The sequence below is a fragment of the Hemitrygon akajei genome, chromosome 27, assembly GCF_048418815.1.
Source record: "Hemitrygon akajei chromosome 27, sHemAka1.3, whole genome shotgun sequence".
Taxonomy (NCBI): domain Eukaryota; kingdom Metazoa; phylum Chordata; class Chondrichthyes; order Myliobatiformes; family Dasyatidae; genus Hemitrygon; species Hemitrygon akajei.
The window spans coordinates 26,783,098-26,804,376 of record NC_133150.1 but is presented as its reverse complement, the minus strand read 5'-3'; the positions used below and the strand labels follow the sequence as shown (position 1 = coordinate 26,804,376).

Genomic DNA, 21,279 nt, shown 5'->3' with positions numbered 1-21,279 from the left:
TCTTTTTTGGGCACCAGTCAAAGTTTATCATTCAAGCTATCCAAAGTTGGAAGTTGATATTTATCATGTGACTAGTGCACAGAGTATCACCTCTACCTGACATGATGTTGTGGTTCTGAGATCCTAGACTTATTTACATCAGGCTGTTGACCTTCAGGGGACCAGATAACAGTGTTCCAAGGTTTCTGGTCATCTTATCCTTCAATAGAAGAAACTTAGTGAGTGGGGGAGGAGAGGCCTAGCAGTCATGTAGAAGCAGAAGCCATATTATTTTTGAGATCCCAGAGGAGGCTGGATCTCCATGACCATAGCAACCATGGACCTGAAAAGGCCATATATTGACCATTTCAGCTTAAAATACCACAGAACGTTTTTACATCAAATTACAGACCATAAAACAGGAGAAAGTTGGACATTCAGCAATAGGTCTTTTGCAATAATGTTGACTGTGTCATGAGACATGATAGAATGTAGTCCAGCTCAAAGGTTCAAAGGTTCATTTTATTGTCAAAGTATGCATGTACTTTGCAACACTGATGTTCATCTTCTCCAGATAGCCACGAAATATAGAAAAACCATGCGAGTTGTCAAAAGGCCATCACTCAACCCCTGATGTGAAAAAAGAGAAAGAAACTAAACTCGCAAACCCCAACCTGCCCACCCCTCCCTCACACAAAAAGGCAACAACAAAACCATCAAATCCCCAGCCCCCTCTCTCACTGAAAAAAACAACAATAACATCAAATCCACAGACCCCTCCCTCACAGTAAAAACAGTGACAATAACGTCAGATCCTGGCCCCTTCCCTCACAAAAAAAACATCAAATCCCAGCCCGCTCCCTCACAGAAAAAAACAGCGACAATAGCTTCAAATCCACAGCCCCTCCCTCACAGGGAAAAACAGCAAGAATAACATCAAATCCTGGTCCCTTCCCTCACAGAAAAAACAGTACCATCAAATCCCAGGCTCCTCCCTCAAAGAAAAAAAACAACAATAACATCAAATCCCACACTCCTCCCTCACGCACAACCTAACAGATTCGCCCACACAGAAAAACACCAACAGACACCAACATCAGACCCCAAATCCCCAACTTTTCTCTCGCATAAAAAGTAACATATCATCTACTGCCAATCGTCACCAGGCAAGAAACACCAAAAAGCGAAGGAGACCAATAGAAAATACAGTCAATAATCACAAAAATCTCAGAGTATCAAAAACATCCTTCCTTTCAAGGAGAGTGGCCGCGTGAACTCAGTCCTTCCATGAAGGGCTACCACCAGGCCGGGTCCAAACACTAAGGCTGCCGACCCCAAGACCTCCATTTAGATAAACCGCTGACCTCCACATTCACTTCAACGCTTTGAAACAGGATTGTTCATGACCCCTTGCCCTGTCTCTATTCTTTTCCAAGAGTCAGCTTGAGTTCTCAGTTCTCTTTGGGACCTCATCTCTGGTCTTCTCCAGGAGGCGGCTCTCCGGACACAGCAGTGTGCTAGATCATTCAATAAAATTCCAACCTGCATGTCACAGACGGTTTCCGTCACACAATCAAGACAAAGAGAACAAGCAGAAGACGTAGAGAAAGTGAAATAATTGAAGAGATTGGCTGTCTAAAAGATATCCCCCGAGGAATCATTGTTCACTACTGCCAACTAAACCTCATTTTGAGATTGCTATTACCAGGAGAAAATCAGCCTCTGATCTTTCCAAAGTTTGTTCCACCTTTAGTTTCTCCTTTAAATTTATCTCAATGGACATTGAATAGAAATTCAAATTCAGGGGGGTTGCTGATTGGGATGTAAATTTCTTAAGTGTACTTCATTTAAAGATATTGCATGAATGTAACACTGACATTTCTAGCTCATCTTCCAAAGGCTTGGGGAACTGTAGCATAAAAGTACCAAGAAATTAACTTTAATACAAGAGATTCTGCACATGCTTGAGCAGCACGACAAAATGCTGGAGGAACTCAGCAGGTCAGGCAGCATCTGTGGAAATAAATAAACAGTGGACATTTTGGGCCGAGGCCCTTCTTCAGGAAATAGCTTCCTTGTCATGAGCATTTGACGGACAGCTTAGTGTGATAATGGTGATTGAATTACCACACTCTGACAGGATACAGAGACCTTTGCTCTGCATCTGGGAAGTTTGTATTGTTTCACTGTTAAAAAATGCCCTGTTTGCATCAACAAGGCATTCTCAGGTACCTCCTCTAAACAATAAGGTAAAATGCAAAGTTACTGACATTTTACAACTTGATTAACAGATATCAGGGGTGGGGAGGGGGAGAGAAAGGTTGCAAATGTTCATGTTGCATATTTTATTGCCTGAGATATCTGAAGGCATTTTCAGTCATCTTCATTTTGTTACTTGATCTTCCAGACTCAGATGATGTACAAATGGATCGAGCCCAAACTGTGCAGTGAATCTATGAAGGGAGCAGTGATGCTTCCTGCTTCGGGAGTCAAGAAGCCCTGCAAGCCTTGTAACCCAGGGTTTGTCCAAGTCAACTTTACTGGCTGTCAGCCTTGTCCTCTTGGCTCTTACTCAGATGGATCTGATGGTAAAATTATTGCAATGCACTATTTTCTAAGATTCTTTTATTAACCTGTATGAACAAAGTAGACAGGACGCTGGAAGTGCTGGAGTTGACGTTTCAGGTCATTGGCCTTTAAAATGTGGGGGGGGGGGGGTGTCAGTGTGAAAAGAGAAAACGAGAATTTTAACACAGAGGAGGAGGGATGAAGAGAACATAAAGAATGGCTGTGATAAGGTGCAGGTCATAGCTGTCAAGGTAACAGTAAAAAAAAACAGCAGGTAAAGGTATTTTATTAGAGATATTTTTACCAGTAGGGTAAAGAAAGGAACAAATCGAAACTCAAATGGACAGCTACAGAGAGAAAAATGATGGTTACCTGAAATCATCATATTCAATATTAAGGCTTCAGGGCTCCAGACTGAAAATGAGGTGTTGTTCCTTAAGTTGGACATCATGGACACCATGAAGGCAAGACAGAGAAGTCAGAGTGGGAGTAGCCTGGAGAATTAAATTAATAGGTGTTTGGTAGGTCATGGACTGGACAGAATTGTGCTGCAAGCAACCACCCTATCACTGCTTTGGGTTTCTTCAGCAGAGAGAGACCACATCGTGAGCACCAAATTCACTAAACTGGAAGAACTATAAGTGAATTGCTGCTTTGTTCTTTGTGTCCTAAGATGGGAGGTAAAAGGATAGGTGTTATATCTTCAATGATAACACGGGGAAGTGACATGCTTGGTTGTGTTGGGTTGAGATGGAAGAGTCAACCAAGGTCTTATGGAGTTAATGGTTGCTTCAAAATGCTGGACAGAAAGGGGAGGGATGGATTCTGGTGAAGATGGCAGAAACTATAGAAGATGTGTTGAATATAGAGGCTGGTCAAGAGCAAGATTGAACCAAATAGTGGAGACAGAGAGTTGAGATCCATGCCCACTATGGAAATATAATGTTTTTGTGCCTTCTTCACCAATAGTCCTATTGCTTATCCTGTTGGAAACGCATCTAAAAACAGAATCCATTTCCATAGAAAGCAAACATAATAATAACCAATAAAAGAGCCTTGTGGAGGTTAAAGGGAATGGTCACTGTGATTCCATTCCATTGTAAGAAGGCCTGATGTAGTAGTAATGTGTCTCCTCTCTTTTCCAAAAGTAATGGTAATTTGGTGACAGAAGCTATAAGCTTATGTTTTCTATTTTAAATAAGGGACAAATAAATACAGTCCTCGAGCATGTGGATGGTTTTATTAGCACAAATATCAGTGCTGGTATCATTAAGGAAATTGCATTTGAGATGAGTTTTGTTTTTAGTCAATGCTCCAAAACTTCAACTGAGGCAAAATTGTCAAAATTGTGTAGGGATTTTCCAATGGTAGTTGTGAAGTTTTTTGAGACTGGGAAGGCATTCTGAAATGAAAGAATGGATAGAACTTTATTTATTCACCTGGCAAGAAGTTATACAACAGTATTAATGCATCACTGTATTCAATTCTTTATTTATGGTTGTACCCACATTAAGCTCTGCACTTCATTTGGGACCATGAATAAGGGTTTCTCCTTTAGGAAGCTCATTTCTAATGAAAGAATAACTGGGGAAGCAGCAATTCCATTCAAATTAAAAGTGAGTCTCAAATCAAAGTTGAGTTTATTGTCATGTGCAAAGTATTTATATGCAAAGGTACAATGAAAAACTTAATTGCAACAGCTTCATGGACATATGGCATCTCAGTGGCCACTTTATTAGGTACACAAGTGGAACACAGTGTAGCCCATTCACTTCAAGATTCAGTGTGTTCTGCATCCAGAGATTCACTTCTGCACACCACTATTGTAATGCATGGTTATTTGAGTTACTGTCGCCTTCCTGTCAGCATGAACTAATGAGGCCATTTTCTTCTGACCACTCTCATTAATGAAGCATATTCACCCACAGAACTGCTGCTCCTTTTTTTTTCCCTCTTATTTTCTATAAACTGGGGACTGTTGTACATGAACATCCAAGGAAATTAGCAATTTCTGAGATACTTAAACCACCTCTTCTGACACCAACCATCATTCCCCAGTCAAAATCGTTTAGATCACATTTCTTCCCCATTCTGATATTTGGTCTGTACGACAACTGAACCTCTTGACCGGGTCTGCATGCTTTTATGCATTGAGTTACTGCCACATGATTGGCTGATTAGAACAAGTGTACATGTGTACTTAATAAAACAGCTACTGAGTGCAAGTAACATTTTCAAGAAAATCATAAATGATGTCTATTGTAAAGGAAGTGATGAAAGTGGTTGTAGTGTTGTTAAACTCCAGCAATTAGGATTGTTCCAGTTGTTCAACGGTTAAAGGGAAATAAATTTTCTTGAACTTTGCAGTGTGAGACTTGGGGCTTCTATATTTTCTGCCTGGTGAGAAGATGGCATATTAGCTGATCTTGAACGTTACAGTTTAAGACTTTCTTTCTACATGATTGTAACCATGAGAAGATAGCATGGCCGAAATGGTGGAGGTCTTTGATAATAAATGTTGCCGCTTTTAGGCAGCAACTCCTGTAGATACTATTATTGGTGGGAATAATGTGATGTATTGGATTGAGTCTGTTACTCACAAAAGTCAATTTAAGGAGTTTTCACAAGTTCAATGGAACACCTGGGCACTGTGAGTCATGAACGCTGTGCTTATTAGAATCTTTTTGATGAGTAAAGACTGAATCATATCGTTCATCACCTCAGGGCCTTTCTAAGCACTTTACTTTGGAAGTGAAGTGCTGTGGAAGTGAAATCATTGTGATAATGTGGACAGCACACACAAAATGCTGGTGGAACACAGCAGGCCAGGCATCATCAATAGGAAGAAGTACAGTCAACGTTTCGGGTTGAGACCCTTCGTCGGGAGTAATGGAAAAAAGAGATAGTAAGAGATTTGAGAGGGGGAGGGGGAGACCCAAAATGATAGAAGAAGACGGAGGGGGAGGGATGAAGCTAAGAGCTGGGACGTTGATTGGCAAAAGGGATACAAGGCTAGAGAAGGGGGAGTATCATCGGACGGAACGCCTTGGAAGAAAAAGTTTCCAACATCTGCAGATTTCCTCATGTTTGCGTGATAATGTGGAAACTGTTTTGGACAGTTTCTATATTGAGAACTTTCTCATTTCCACGCTCCTCCTCCCCCTGCTCCTCCCCTCCCCTCCTCCTCCTCCCCTCCCCCAACCCCCTCCTCCCCCTACCCCATCTTCATCCACCTCATCATCATTCTCCTTAAACATTTGGTTTTATTTCTGATTCTGTGGGTTCTGAGCTAGCTTATCAGGCCAATGAGGCAAACTACGGACTCCCACAGATGAGGCTGGAGGTATCAATGTGAGGATGAAGAGGTGGGTAGTTTATGAGATGGTGCATTTCTTTCACTGCTTACTCTAGATCAGAGAGCTCTGATGCATGGACAAGGTTCTCATTGCCCTCCAAAAGTTCCCCTAATTTGAGATTCCCAGGATTCAGGGGAGTGGGGATGTTGGATTTATTCAAGGAGGCTTTGGATGTCTTTTCCTCTGTAGGCATCAGAACATAAGACGTCAGAGCAGAATCGTGCCACTTGGCCCATCAAGTCTGCTCTACCATTAATCAAGGCCGATTTATTTCTCCTCTCAACCCATTCTCCTGCTTTTTCTCTATAACCTTAGACATCCTTACTAAGAACCTATCAACATCTACTTTGAATATACCCAATGACTTAGCATTCACAGCCATCTGTGTAATGAATTCCGCCAATTCACTACCTTCTGGCTCAAGAAGTTCCTCCACATCTCTGTTCTAAAAGTAATATATATTTTTCCAGGATCTCAGAATGAGCCTTTCATTATCAGAAGGACTGGGGAACAGCTCAGACAGGTTGGTCAAGGGTTTTCATTGTGTGAATTTTGAGTGGAAGGTCCTCTTCTATGCTTCACTGAAAGTATGTCTTGGAGCTCACTCTCTGAAATGCACAAATGCAATAGATGTCTCCCTAATACAGCTGGACTTCTGAGGCTAACTTTGATTCTGGAGCTAATCTTCAACATACGTTGCGTTGATGAGCTTCCAACGAGTTCTAAAGCTGAGCTCCAGTGTCTGGGCTCAAGGAAGATAACAGAAAAGTTGGGTAGTGACACAGACTTCTTTGATGCCACTAATGAATCTTTCTGCTGTAGGCTATTGGTTAATGTCATGGCTTCCATGCTATCATGGAGCAAACAAACTGTTAACAAGACACACTTCTGGGCTGTCATTTATTACACTTTGATTCCAAAATCCCCAGTCAAAATTTGACTATTTTTGCATTACACCAATGCTAAAACTGTGTATTCAATCCTGATTGATTAGTGAGTCTATTTGCATATCCTGCATATACATGAGGCTACATTTTCAAAGTACAAAGTAAATTTATTATCAAAGCACATAGATGTCACCATCTACAACCAGATGGTGAGCGAAGCTGAGTGAAGTTCTGATTCAAGAACCTGATGGTTGAGGGGTAATAACTGATCCAGAACCCAGTCATATAGGTTTTGAGGTTCCTGCACGCTCTTCCTGATGGCAGCAAGGAGAAGAGAGCATGGCCTGGATGGTGGAGGTCCTTGATGATAGATGCTGCTTTGCTGTAACAGCACTCCGCGTAGGTGCACTCAGTGGTGGGGAGGGTTCTACTTGTGATGGACAGGACCACGTCCACTACTTTTTGAGGGCTTTTCCATTCAACGGCATTGGTGCTTCCGTAGCAGTCTGTGACACAAGTCAATATACTCTCCACCGTGCATCCATAGAAGTTTGTCAAACTTTCAAATGATATGCCGAATCTTCACAAACTTCTAAGAAAGTAGAGGCACTGCTATGCTTTCTTCATAACAGCGCTTACGTACTGGACCCAGGACAGATCCTCTGAAATGTTAACGCCAAAAAATTTAAAGTTGCTGACGCTCTCTACCCTTGATCACCTGATGAAGTCTGGCTCATGGACTTCCGGTTTCCTTTTTGTTCTTGCTGACATTGAGTGTGATATTGTTGTTGTGGCACCACTCAGGCAGATTTCAATCTCCCTCCTATATGCTGATTTGTCACCACCTTTGATCCACATTTTCTTTCTTATCATTACGACAGCTTAATGGAGGTCACCACACACAGCAAGCTGTTTTGATATGCCAATCTAGAACATAGAAAAATACAGCACAGGAACAGGCCATTCGGCCCACAATGTTGTACTGAACCAGCTAGAAAGCAAATTAAAAAAAACAAACACTAATCCCTCCTGCCTACATCGTGTCCATATCCTTCCATCCATGTGCCTATCCAAATGTTTCTTAAAAGCCTCTAATGCATTCCCCTGTGCCACCATAGCAGCCAGCACATTCCAGGCATCTTTGACTCTCTGAGTGAAAATCGTACCCACCACATCTCTCTTGAACCTACCGAATCCTGCCCTATTTCCACCTTTTCAAGCAATTTTCTTTTCCCTTCAAGTCCTGTACTTCCTCATTTCATTGGTTAAATGCTGATGAGTTTTGGTGATGAGTGGCCTGAAAATATATTCCTTACATCTGTTGTAGCGTTTTGCCAATCACCTTGGCATTATTAAGCATTAGATTTAGATAAATAATGAGAAACACATTTTACATCACTTTTGTTTTTCTGCACGACCAGTGACAGCAGAAAAATATAAGCTATTTTGTCATCACTTAGGGATGGAGTTAGATGGAGTGTTTTAATTGTCAGTGATACATGAAAATAACACAGAACAGTGTTTGTTCAAGCGTATCATTGAGAACAACACTTTAAGATGCAAATCCATCAGCAGATCTACAGGTGGAACAAGCTTTAATAACCATAAAAACTGCAGTGGTTCGATACGGTGGCTCATGTCAATCATCTCAAAGGAAATTAAGTCTGGGTATTAAGTGCAGACCTTGCTAGCAACATGTACATCCTAAATAATGAATAAAACTAAAATCCTGGAAAAAAGGAATGATTTGCATTTGTTTAATGTATTTTGTTTCCTCAGGGTTAGAAGACACTGGATATGGCAGCATGAGATATGGCAGTAATCTTCCACGCAGTCATTATGGCCCAGATAATCAGCATAAACTGATGGTTGATGTATAACTAGCCAGATAACAGCTTTACCCTTCTTTTAAACTGCTCTTGCAGTTCTTTTCAATCACCCGAGAGAGCAGGCAGATTGCACACTGACATCTCCTTCAAATGTGCCCTTTCTGACAACGTAGTTTTGCTTAGACTACCTGTCTTAATTTCTGAGCCAAGTCTTGAACGTGGTTTGAACCCATGTGTTCTGACATAAGCCACAAAATTGGTTTTAACTGATGCCAAGGGAGCACAGTGTCATGGCAAGTGATTGGCCACCTTGGGTGAAGTTGGGACAAATAGCTTCACTCAGTAAGATGTGATTCTTTGGGAGTTCCTAACCAATGGGACTGTGGAAGCTCAATAAATAGGTTTTATTCTTGGAGCTAAAGAGTTAGAATAGGATAGTGATGTTAAGTCTTGGATCAGGCTAAAGGGCTTGATCGGGTGCTCCAATTTACTTTTTAAATGATGACCTGAGCACTTGCTGAATTTTCATTCGCTTCTGAATAAATGTTATCAAAATATATTAAAGATGAAGGCTCAAGAAAGATGTAACTTATCTATATAGTTTTCAAATGAACGAAGATATTAATACAAGCCGAATTCTTGTGTTTCCTGGAGGCAATTCTGAGTAGCAACATCTTTGGATGGATTTAAAAGATTCCTCCTAACACCGTATAGTCCGATGTTGAGGCCAGTGATATTAATAGTCAGAGATTTGAGTTAGTATTTACCCTCAGGCCTTTAGGCTTCTGAACTCCCTGCCGCATCACATTCAAAGTGTCACTGCTTAATCTGTTCCTTACAGTATTTTAACTTATGCACTTTTATTTGTTTGTTGTTGCCGAGTGCCGTCGAGTCATCATCAACTCATGGCGACCCTAGGGATAGTGTAGTTGTCCACAGGGTTTTCATTGGCAAGTTGTGGAAGTAGATTGCAGGCCTTTCTTCCACACTGCAGCCCGGCCGGATCTGAACTCGACTATCCGCCTCAGAGTCCAGTGCTGATGCCACTACACCACCAGTTTATTTATGCGTAATACATCCACAGATTTTGTCCTTATTTTCATAAGTTATTGTTTGTTATATGGGCGTTATGTGTACTACTGTGCGTTACACCCTGGTTCAGAGAAACATTGTCTCGCTTGGCAATATGTGAATATATAGTTAAATAACACTAAACTTGGCTTGACCTGATCTTACATTGTTGATGAATTGGGGTGTGCACAAAGTTCAAAGTAAATTTATTTTCGAAGTATGTACAGTATACATCACCACACACTATGTGGAGATTTATTTTTTCAAGATGAGGTAGCAAGAAGAAAAACACCCAACCCTTAGAAGAGTCCGATGAGCTATTGAGGTGTTTATGCATTCTCATGCAATGACAGTCATGATTCATGCTTGTTCCCGTCAAAGCCTATAACGTATAGAGATCTGAGCATGTGCATGGTTTAGAGACCTTTAGTGCAGCCTGTAAATGCCGATGGTACTTGTAGTATCGTGAGGAAGGCTACATTCGTGGACACTCCACTCAGTTTCAGGGTATGGATGTCAGAACACTCCCTTCATGATGCTTTTAACCTCTCTATCATTGCTGGTATCAAGTCTTAGAAACCACACAAGTCAATTGTTCCTCAGAAATGGAAGGTAAACATGATTAGAGATCATTGTATGGTGGATAACGCTTGGCAGGGTACAGCACTGAAATATAGTCTAACAAATATTAGATAACGTACTTGCATTTGTTTTTGTTCAGCTTGTACAAAGTGTGCTGTTGGAACTGAACCAATGCTGGGCTTTGAATACAAGTGGTGGAATTCTTTGCCAAAAAATATGAACAGCTCCTGTTTCAGTGGGATTAATGAAGACTGTGGAGTAGTGAGCGGTAAGCATAATTAGTATGGTATATGAAATAATAAATTAGCATTTCCAGTCATTAAGCAAATAGATGAAGGAATATAGCCAAAACCTAGTAGTACTTAATAGTGCTGATCCTACACTGTATGTTCAGAATAAGAATCAGATTTATTATTACTACCATATGAAGTGAAATTGGTTGTTTTGAGGCAGCAGTACTATACTGTCTTTGCAAGTGATGCACTAATTCATTGTGTTAATTGGACTTGCATATGTAGATATCAAAAGGTAGGCAAAACATATTTTCTGTAAACCTGACTGTGACAATTCAGACCAACATCTCTGCAGTTTAACAGGGAACAGCCTTATTTTCTGATACATTGATCCTCCTATGCATCGCTGTCCTTTAAAATTTCTTCCTAACTCTCGCTCCCACCATCAGCACGCGGTCCCACTACTGGACTTGGTGCATGACGCCTTATTGTGTTCATTGTACCTGTTTTTGTCCCCCTGCATTCCTGCTGTCTCTGGATGTAGACGTATTTATTTTATTGAGATACAGCACAGAATAGGCCCTTTCAACCCTATAAGCTGCGGTGCCCAGCAATCCTCCAATTTCATCTTAAGCTATTCACAGGACAATTTGCAATGACCAGTTATGGTATGTCTTTGGACTGTGCAAGGAAACCGGAGCACCTGGAGGAAATCCATGCAGTCACAGGGAGAATACACGAACTCCTTACAGGCAGCTTTGGGAATTGAACCTAAGTCCCTGGTACTGTGAAGTATACTGAGCCACCGTGGATACAGACTTCTTTGATTGCAAAGATAGGTTCAATGTGCACATATTATTTCCATGATGCATGTAACGTATACAACAGGGTATATATTTATCCTCCAAAATACTTGAGCAGGATTTAAATTCAAGCAAGTGAAAGGTATTTGGCTCCATCCTTCTAATCCAGGGGCATCATCTTGCGTACTGACTGTATCTATTTTTTTCATTCCCTCTCCCTCACACTGCACCATCTCTCCACAGCAGAGAAGCGTCGAAGGACATAATGGAGCATAGAACAGAGAACAATGCAACGCAGGAACTGGCACTTCAACCAGTGACCTCTGCAGTGGACATTATGCTGAATTAAACTAAATCTCCGCTGCTTGTGCAAGATCAATATCCCTCCATCCCTGCATATTTATGTATCTATATAACAGCTTCTAAAACACCACTATCATATCTACTTCCATCACTTACCCTTGGCAGCCCGTATTGGGCACCTGCTACTCTCCGTAGAAAACGAAAGAATGATGGAAGTTAATGAGTTATTGCTCTGCTCCACATGTTGAAATTGAAGAGAGGGATGTCAGTGATGCTATAATGATTATACGTTTTTGGGAATTTAACTCAAATTTACGATGGAGGAAGGCACTGGTATGAAAGAAAATGTAAAAACTAGTATGTCAATTGTTCAAGCAACACACACACACACACACACAATATGCTGGAGGAACTCAGCAGGCCAGGCAGCATCTATGGAAAAGAGTAAACAGTCGCCCTTTCGGGCCGAGACCCTTCTTCAGTTTTGATGAAGGGTCTCAGCCTGAAGCATCGACTAAACTCTTTTCCACGGATGCTGCCCGGCCTGCTGAGTTTCTCTGGCATTTTATGGGTGTTGCTTGGGTTTCCAGTATCTGCAGATTTTTTCTTGTTTGTGATGTCAATTGTTTGCTCTGAGAATCGTTCTTTAAAAAAAATTACCCTTTGTTTCAGGGTGGGAGGTTGCTGGTGACCATGTACATAGTACAGTAGCAGGAGCTGACAATAATTATCTGACACTGACAATGACAGTTCTTGGATTTAGGTAAGATAGATCTTTATATTAAATATACGGCGTATGGACTTCATGAAGCAGCAGCTCCAGTGTCCTATTTTCTGTTCCTAAAATCTAGTACTGTCTTTGTAGCGTGTGTACATTTTCTCTGTGGTGCATGGTTTCCCAGAGTGCTCTGTGTGTTCGGCCTACACCCCAGAGACCTGCCAGTTAGTAGGCTAATATGTTACTGTAATTCACTTCTAGTAAGAGAATCCACTGGCAACTGATGGACATGTTATACCAGAAAATGAATGTGATTGCAGCCGCCATTGTCTTAATGGACCATCCTTTTATGCCATGAAACAATGAGGAGTATTCCTTTAATATGAGCTAGTAACTAATATTATAAAGACGTGTCCAATTTAATTGTGCTCCCTTTTGATTTCTTCACCAGGATATGTGCACTCCTAATTAAATGCCATTTCCTAAATACATTACGGATGTCTCCAGCAGACACTAAGCCATGCTGCTTAATTTATGTGCATAGTGTGTTTGAATTCTCCCAAAAATCCTCCCTTGGTGTCCACTCCATACTAGATTTCTTGTTTAGGTCTAATAAAAGAGCATTAGTGGCAGGTACAAAAGGTCAAGGATTCTTAGCCAAAGAACTGCTGTAGCAATGAAAAGATTAATTTATACTGTAAGGTTGCGAGAGAAATTGGATCAATAGACTTAAAAGCAATTTTCTCCATGTTTGCTAGTGTTGGTGATCATTTCCCGGTGAAATTTTATCTGTTGAGAAATTGGACCACAAGCGTGCATTATTCACTATGGGGCATTTAGCTTTCACCTGGTGTCAGACACATGCCAGATTAAATCACTAATGTTGTGATTCAAGTTTTCTTCCTTGTTGGCAGAAATTGAGAGTTTTTAGGTGTGGCCTACAGCCTTTGTTAGACTACAAGGAGGAGTACATTACTGTGTAATGTTGCATTTGTACCTTGGGGGAACTTGAGAGAGTTGCTTCTGAGCTCATAGCAGGCTGTTGAAGTTCATTCCACTGTTAACTTCAACTAATGGAATGGGGGTAGGGAGAGATGCCTTTTACAGCATTTAGCTACTGAAGTACTTAGTGGGTGGCTGAGTGGTAATATTACTGGCAAAGTTACTGGCCTGGGTCATAATGCGAGGTACAATACGCTGTTCAGACAATCTAAACGCCAGCCCAGATAGACCGGAAATGCAGGGTGTTGAGAGTCGGGTGAGGTTGGATCGCTCTTAGCCCCGAGCCAATTCAGAGAGGTCAAGAATGGCTTCACCGACAGCGAAGTCTACATCCAAAGTGAATCACTGGGTTGTGCATTCTAGGCCCGGAGTGATTCACTGCAGCGAGTCCTAGTGCGAGGTTTAAGCCAGTTTTAAAAGCCAGCCCAGATCGTCTGGGTACTCCTCTCTATGTGACACTTAAGTCTGTGAGACTGCCCCCGGGTGGTGCGTTTCGTGTCTGCAAACTTTGTGGCCACTTGAAGCTTTGGGCCTACTCTGAGCTGTTCCAGAGATTTGGATCTAAGGGCTCAGTTTGGTTCTGAATGCTGTTGTTGTTGCTTGTTTCTACTGTTTGCATGATTTGCTTTGATTGTTTTTTCCTCTCTTTCTCTGTGGGTGCTGGGGGTTGGTCTTGTTTTTCCTAATTGGGTTCTTTTGGGTTACTTGCTTTGCAACTGCCTGTAAGCAAACAAATCTCAAGGTTGTGTAATTTATACATTCTTTGATAATAAATGCACTTTGAATCTTTGAAAAGGCTACTGTTGGGGCAATGACTGGCCAAGTAGGGAAGAGGAATTTACCATTGAGGCTTCAGAGACACCACATCCCACTTGAATGACTTTGATTAACTATGTATTTATAGGCTTTGGTTTCCAAGGCAATTATCACTGTGAACAGAGGAAAATATTCAAGGATGTTCTCATGTCCCTGATGACTCTCAACAATTTTCACAAATGCACCACAGAAAGCATCCTATGTGGATGCAACACAGTTTGCTATGGTAACTGCTTTGCCCAAGACCGCAAGAAGCTTCAAAGTTGTGTACACAGCCCGGTCCATCACAAGAACTAGCCTCCCACCACCCACCCCCAACATTGACTCTGGCTCTTCTTCACCTTGGGAAAGCAACCAACATAACCAAGGATCCCTCCCACTCTGCCCAATCTCTCTTCTCCTCCCTCCCATTGGCCTGTGCCTATTCTCAGTGCAGAAGGAGCATTCAAGATGACATTGGGAGCCTGGGGTCCTTGGGAGTAGACAGATGCCCTGGGTAAGTGGTGAAATGACCTCGCTATCTCACAAGTTACCTGCTCTCCTCTCCACTTTAATGTCAACTTAGGATCCACTAAACCACCATAAAATTAGCTCTCCTTGATCCCGAATCCAAAAATGAGATTCCTTGGCTTATATCCGTCAGGGGCATTTTCTATATTACAACAGCTTGGAAGTGTGGTGCCCTTATCATTGTGTGTTGCAGAGTGAGCAATCTAGCTATCAGATTTCACAGCTGATGACAGAGAAAGAACATAATGCATACCTGGGTCTGAGGCACGGTGAGAGCAAAGCGGGTGGTGGGCGATCTGGGTGAAGAACAACAGGATTACTGCAGTAATGCAATAAAGGTGAAGTTCACTATACTAAATCATATTTGATCCCAATCCCATCAGGAACCATGCATGTCTTATTTAGCCCATGCTTCTGGTCGCAAATCACCAAAGCACCACTTCTATCACATTCTTGACTAAGAGTTTGTTTGGATATTGGCACTATTTGGAGCACGTGTTAAAAATGCACCAGAAAACTGTGAAATTCAGTGTTGCTGAATTGTAGCTTTGTTACAACAAAAAAAGCAAATTGAAGCATCAGTTTTACACCGGCTCCAGGTAGAACAATCCAGACAGTCCTAAATGGATGGATATGCAAATTATTCTCTTTCAATTGTCTATCCAATTCAAATTCAAAACTTTAAATGATTTCAATACCTCCATGACTTCAAGCAGTGAGTTTCAGGTTATGACTAAATTCAGCTCTTAAATAAATTTCCTCTCTAGCTCCTTAGTGTGCTTCCCAGTCCATGACTCATCAGCTAATGGAAATAGCTTCCTTTTCTTCAAAATGAATATATCTCGCAGACCATCTGCCAACCTTTTCTCAACATCCTTTGCTTGCTCAATGGAGAATAATTGAAGCTTCTGCAGTCTGATTTTACAGCTGAAATCTTTCTTCCCTGGAACCATTCCAGTAAATAATTTCCCAAACCTCCCTGGAACCTTCATTACTCATTTGTGGCCTGGGTTGATGCAATGCTCAGTTGTGGCCTAATCTGTGAGCAGGTTTAACTAGACTTTCCTGTACTTACATAATATTTCTTGCATCTACGATTTTATTTCAGGTTTCCACTATCCACAATATTTTGTTTTTGTACCTTGAAGTATCTATCTCCTTTATAATTAAAACAACATTGAACTGCATATTTTGAAACATGCACCCTCTTCATTTCTGTATATTGTTTGTTGCCCAGGCCACCACAGTCAGTAATAGTAAATGATGACAACCCGGAAGTTGCTCGTATCACATTCGTCTTTGAGATGGTGTGTTCAGCAGACTGTGAGTTACGTTTCCTGGTGGTAAGTTTTGCTACGTTAATTTTTATGTTGACATGGTTCGAGCCTCACGTAACATTTGGTGAGGGATGAAAATCATAGTTGTTCCAGTGCTCTGCTGGTACGCTGTTGAGTATCAGGGTTAAATACAGAATGAGGCTCCCCCTACATTACGTGGGTAATAGTAAACGGTCCCTGTATGGATGGAGACAGCTTTGTTCTGCTGAAGCTTTTCTGCCATTTTTAATCTGATGCCATGATCAATGCAGATCAGGATTTGAACTAGGGGAAATTGACTGCTCTCTCAGAGACACTGGATAGAAAGTTCCAGAATTTAGAAGTAAAGTGATAGTAGTGAAGGGCGGGTGATATCTTACCTCAGCATCCTATCTGGATGTACTCTGGTTTATATGGCAACTGCTCTGCCCGTGACAGCAGGAAACTGCAGAGAGTTGTGGGCACAGCTCAGCTCAGCCTCCTCTCTGTCGACTCTGTCTATTCACTGCCTCACTAAAGCAACCAGCAGAAGCGATGACCACGCCTACCTGGACATTTCTCTCTTTTCCACTCTCCCATCGGGAGACACAAAGCCTGAAAGCAGGTACAACCAGGCTCAAAAACAGCGTATGCTTCGGTGTTAGAAGACTACTGAATAATTCCATAGTACGATAAGATAGATACTCAGCCTCACAGTTTACTTCGTTATGTTCATGCACCTTATTGTCCACTTCTGTGGCCATGATATTGGTTCTGCATTCTGTCATTGTTTTACCCTGTACTACCTCAGTGTATTGTGTCATGGATTTACCCAAATGAACAAGCTTCTCACTGTACCTCAGCGCGAGACAACAATAAACCATTCCAATTACAAGTCAGGCTAGGGAGTGACATGGAGGGAGCCTGCAGGTCACGGTGTTCCTGTTCGCCCGTTGCACTTGCTCTACTTTATGATAGCGATGGCGGGTTTGAGAAGAGCCGTCAGTAGCTTGGGTGAATTCCTCCAGCTCATTTTGTGAACGGCACACACTGCACCGCAGCCACTTCAAACTGGTGGTGGGATGAATGTTTGGGATGGTTGATGGGCAGCTTTCTCTCAGATGGTGTTGGGGGTTATGTGGGAGCCGCACTGATCAGGCAACTAAAACGTAATCTGTTGCACTCCTTTCTTGTGCCCCTGTCAGGAAGTGAGTTGCCCCCCCCCCCACCCCCACAGAAAACCAAGCCTCTGACTTGCTGTTGTAGCAACTCTGTGCTGCTCCAGCTGAACTTCTAGTTAATGGTGACCTCCAAGATGCTGATGATAGGAGACAGTGCAATGGTAATGCCGTCGAATGTGAGGGATGATTGGGCTCCTGGGGCTTAAACAACTGACATCCAGCAACATAGCCATCGTAGGATTCTGACTGTTAATTTTCCAAAATTCCAGATTATTAACTGAATATAAATTCCTAGCTCAAATTTCTTGATGGGATTTGAAATTTGTGTCTAGAATTTTTGTCCAGGCATCTGGATTATTAGTCTGGTAACATAACCCTCAACGCAGTGTCAATGTTTCAATCTTTGACTCGACTCCGGGTTGCAGATTTCCAAAGATTCATGACCTTCTGATAATAGAATTCCTCCTCTTTTCTCTTAAATACTTGATGTCTCATTTTGAAACTATTGCCCTGATTCTTAATTCCCTACAAAAAGAGTCACTACACACAGAACTAAGTTCATATTATGCATAATCGTAATACTTATTCATCTCTTCATGAAGCCAAGATGGAATCTATCTGAGCAGATTTTCAAAAGAAATAAAGATATGCAAACATAAGCTTCCCAAAATTTTTGATGCTTTTATTTTTAAATATATAAAGACAAGTAGTTGAAAAACAAAGGAAAATCAAAAAGGCAACTGACCATGGTTATAAACATTTATTAATCCTAAAATCAAAAGGTTTTTCGGTTGCATACTTGGACTTCTTGTTATAGACCTTAAAATAATGTACAAATATTTCAGGGTCCCACAGCAGAAAATACGAGGACAGTGGAAATCTGGAATGGCTCAAAAGAAAAACAGTCCTACACATACATCATTGAAGGAAGGATGCCACTTGCTTTTGTCTGGACATTCCAACGCACTACTTCATTTGAAGAGGTATATTCTTATGCTTTTTATTTGTTCATAGGTTGTGCCGTGATGGAATTTAAACTTGCATTGCAGTTCTCTGGATAGAAGTCCAGCACTAGAGTCAATATTTTTGCTAGCGTTGTATTTTGTTAGATTAGAATCTGGTACATGAACTTATATGTAAGTCTTTATATGTAAGCTGCAATAATCTTGAATAAGTGGAAGTTTAATGGCTTAATTTTCATATCGTCAGTCAGACAAAGATTAGAGAGAGCATGCAATAACAAAATGTCACGTGCTTCTTTCAGGCATTAGTGGTCTTCCTCCTCTATCCAATTTTTCCACACTAGTTATTCAGTTTGGCGTGCATCAATGAAATTTGTGGCAAACCTTGGTATGAATTTTCATTGCTAAGTTGGTTTGGAAACCTGTGCAAATTTCAATGTACATTATAAATAGGGGGTCATTACAATTCATCTATATTTCTGTTAAATTTCCAGAACTCAGATCATATTCTTTGTTGTCTTCCTTCAAGTGTAAGCAGTTAACGATTTTATCTCTTCACCAAAATAGACTCAATTTTTAAAAAAGAAAATGGATAAATAAGCAGGTTTTTTTTAAATTCGTTTTGGTGATCTTGTGGGAAACCACTTATTGTACATCCCTAATTGTTCTTAAGAAGATGAAGACAAGTTGCCTTCTTGAATTGCCTCCATGTTTCTCATAAGGATACTTCAAAAACGCTGTTGGATAAGAAGACCCAGTGGCAATGATAAATTACAGTGATTTTCTTTCATTTCATTACTATAGTTAAGATTTTTGGTTTATTTCATAGCTGAGCACTTCAAAGTTCTTCAGATGGAATTTTAGATGACTGAGCCAAAATGCTTCTGTAATGGATTTGTGATGATTTCAACAGCTGTCCTCTTCTAAGGGCAGTACTATTCTAAACACATGATGAATTATAGAAGTCAAAGATAGCTGGAAGAAAAGAATCAAAGGGAAAGTGGAGATTGAGGTTAAAATTGGATTCTTCGGTCACTTGCACAAATGCATTCTTGTGTATGAGACATGCAATATTGGTATTACAGCCCATTATTCCCCCTCCCCCCCCCCTTTAGTGTCAATGAGCTTTGCTTTATTTTTGGTAAATGTAATTCAAATTAATTACTTTTTTTTGTTCTTGGCAGTACTTGCTTCATGCAAGTAAAGCTGGATATCAAGAGTCTTAAACAATTCAGTTTTTCTAGTTTGGGGATTGGTCACACAGATTGTCATTGCACATAATTCCATGGATCCATTTAATGGAGGAAAAAAATCAAAAAGGGTTAATTATACAGGGTTGTTTTCTGGATATATAAACAGACAATAGATTGACTGTCTGTAGCCAGACCAGAACCCCCCCTCAGGCACCAACAAGCAGAAAATAAGAGTTTTTATAACATCTGATTCAGTCAGTAGAGTTTTGTTAAAATTGCTTTTCTCTTTGTTTACACATTGTCATTTCAAATTGATGTTTTTTTTTGTTTTCCCTATGTCCCTTATGCTATAGGGATAGCAGGGTAGAGTAGTGGTTAGCACAATGCGAGCTACGTACAGTTCCTACTGTAAGGAGTTTGTACGTACTCCCCGTGACTGAGTGGGTTTCCTCCGGGTGCTCTGGTTTCCTCCCAAATTCCAAAGACATACTAGTTAGTAGGTTAATTAGTCATTGTAAATGGTCCCATGATTAGGCTAGGAACAAATTGGAGGATTACTGGGCGGCACATCTCGAAGGGAGTTGCCTCTCAATAAGTAAATAAATAACAGCGATTTAATTAGCTGTCATTTGAATGTTTCTAAAAAGATGAGAAAGGAATTGGATGACTTTGGTCTTTTTAATGTATTTTGCTCCATGTTTGTATGAGTGCCTTTGTTATATATTTATTGTGGTCTTTAATGTTTCAGAGCAGAAAATATTCATCTGATGTGGCCAAAATCTACTCTATCAATGTGACCAATGTAATTGGAGGTGTTGCATCGTACTGCAGACCATGTGCCCTTGAGTCAAGCTCCTCAGAATCTTGTGTGATGTGCTCTCCAGGACAGTACATTGACAAGGAATATAACAAATGCCAGCCGTGCTCACCAAACACATACCTCAAGGCCCATCATCACATTGGAAAGGAGTCTTGTATCCCATGTGGACCTGGCACCCAAAGTAATTTGGTAAAGATTGCTACTCCAATTTTCAGATGAACTCAAAGGAGAGATATCCTTGCTGATAAATGAAATAACATATAGCATTAAGTGTTTGCTGGTCAAAATGGCTAGGGTGCAAATCTTATTAGCTCTATCCTAGAATCTTAAATGAACATTCTTAATCATAAATTTGAGGAAATATAAGGTAATTTTTTACTTTAGGTTCATTTTTAGGAATTGTGCTGTCTATTCTTAAATAAGCATGCATTGTGTATTAAAAAAAAGAGAAGGAGAAAAAATTGAAATATGTACATCAGTGTGATGCATGGCAACCTGCTTCAGTTGTATGTTATCAGCCATAGAAACTTGAAGTTTAGCATGCAGCCTCATCACTCAGTGCTTACCCAAATAGCATAGGACGACCATTGACCAAGAGCCTCCACACAATCATAATGCAGCATGAGAATGAAAAATAAAAAAGATACCAATTATCAGTATGAGGTGATAATTCATTCTCATACACAATCTTTATTTTAATGCCACTCCTGATTTTCAGTGACGACATCAAAGTTGTTCACTGACTGGTTGTATATACAGTGCAATAAGCTTAAAATGCTGTAAAAATAGGTTCTCCACTTTGTTTCCTATCACAGTGGGCTGAAACTCCTCGGGTATGGGAAATGTTCCCGAAGGGAGACAATAAAATCTGGACATCCATTTATTTTTTATGTCAAGCGATACATTGCTTCACTGTTAGAGAATGGGAATATGGGTTTATTAACGCAATGTAGATAAACATGTATCTATAAATTACTACCATCATACACCATTTTACTTTTCTGATGATTCTTAAAAAAATTAAATCTTCAATACTTAATATCAGTTTAACTTCTTGTGTCATATTATGTAATACAGAAATGGTCCAGCTGGATTGGGGTTGCTGCTTCAGAAATTTAGAAATCCAATATGTTCAGAAGAATTAAACCAAAGGGAATACCTGCAGGATATA

The 21,279-nt window shown here is 40.6% G+C and overlaps 1 protein-coding gene across 2 annotated transcripts in view; it reads left to right on the top strand.

The window, feature by feature from the left end:
* elapor1 (endosome-lysosome associated apoptosis and autophagy regulator 1) overlaps positions 1-21,279 on the top strand; it is a 109,632-nt gene that overhangs the window by 65,932 nt on the left and 22,421 nt on the right. For both annotated transcript variants that reach the window (XM_073030504.1, XM_073030503.1), the window contains exons 9-14: positions 2,387-2,567; positions 10,412-10,540; positions 12,284-12,374; positions 15,895-16,000; positions 17,979-18,116; positions 20,037-20,297. In XM_073030504.1, the coding sequence (XP_072886605.1) occupies positions 2,387-2,567; positions 10,412-10,540; positions 12,284-12,374; positions 15,895-16,000; positions 17,979-18,116; positions 20,037-20,297 (906 nt within the window). The remainder of the gene's footprint in view (positions 1-2,386; positions 2,568-10,411; positions 10,541-12,283; positions 12,375-15,894; positions 16,001-17,978; positions 18,117-20,036; positions 20,298-21,279) is intronic.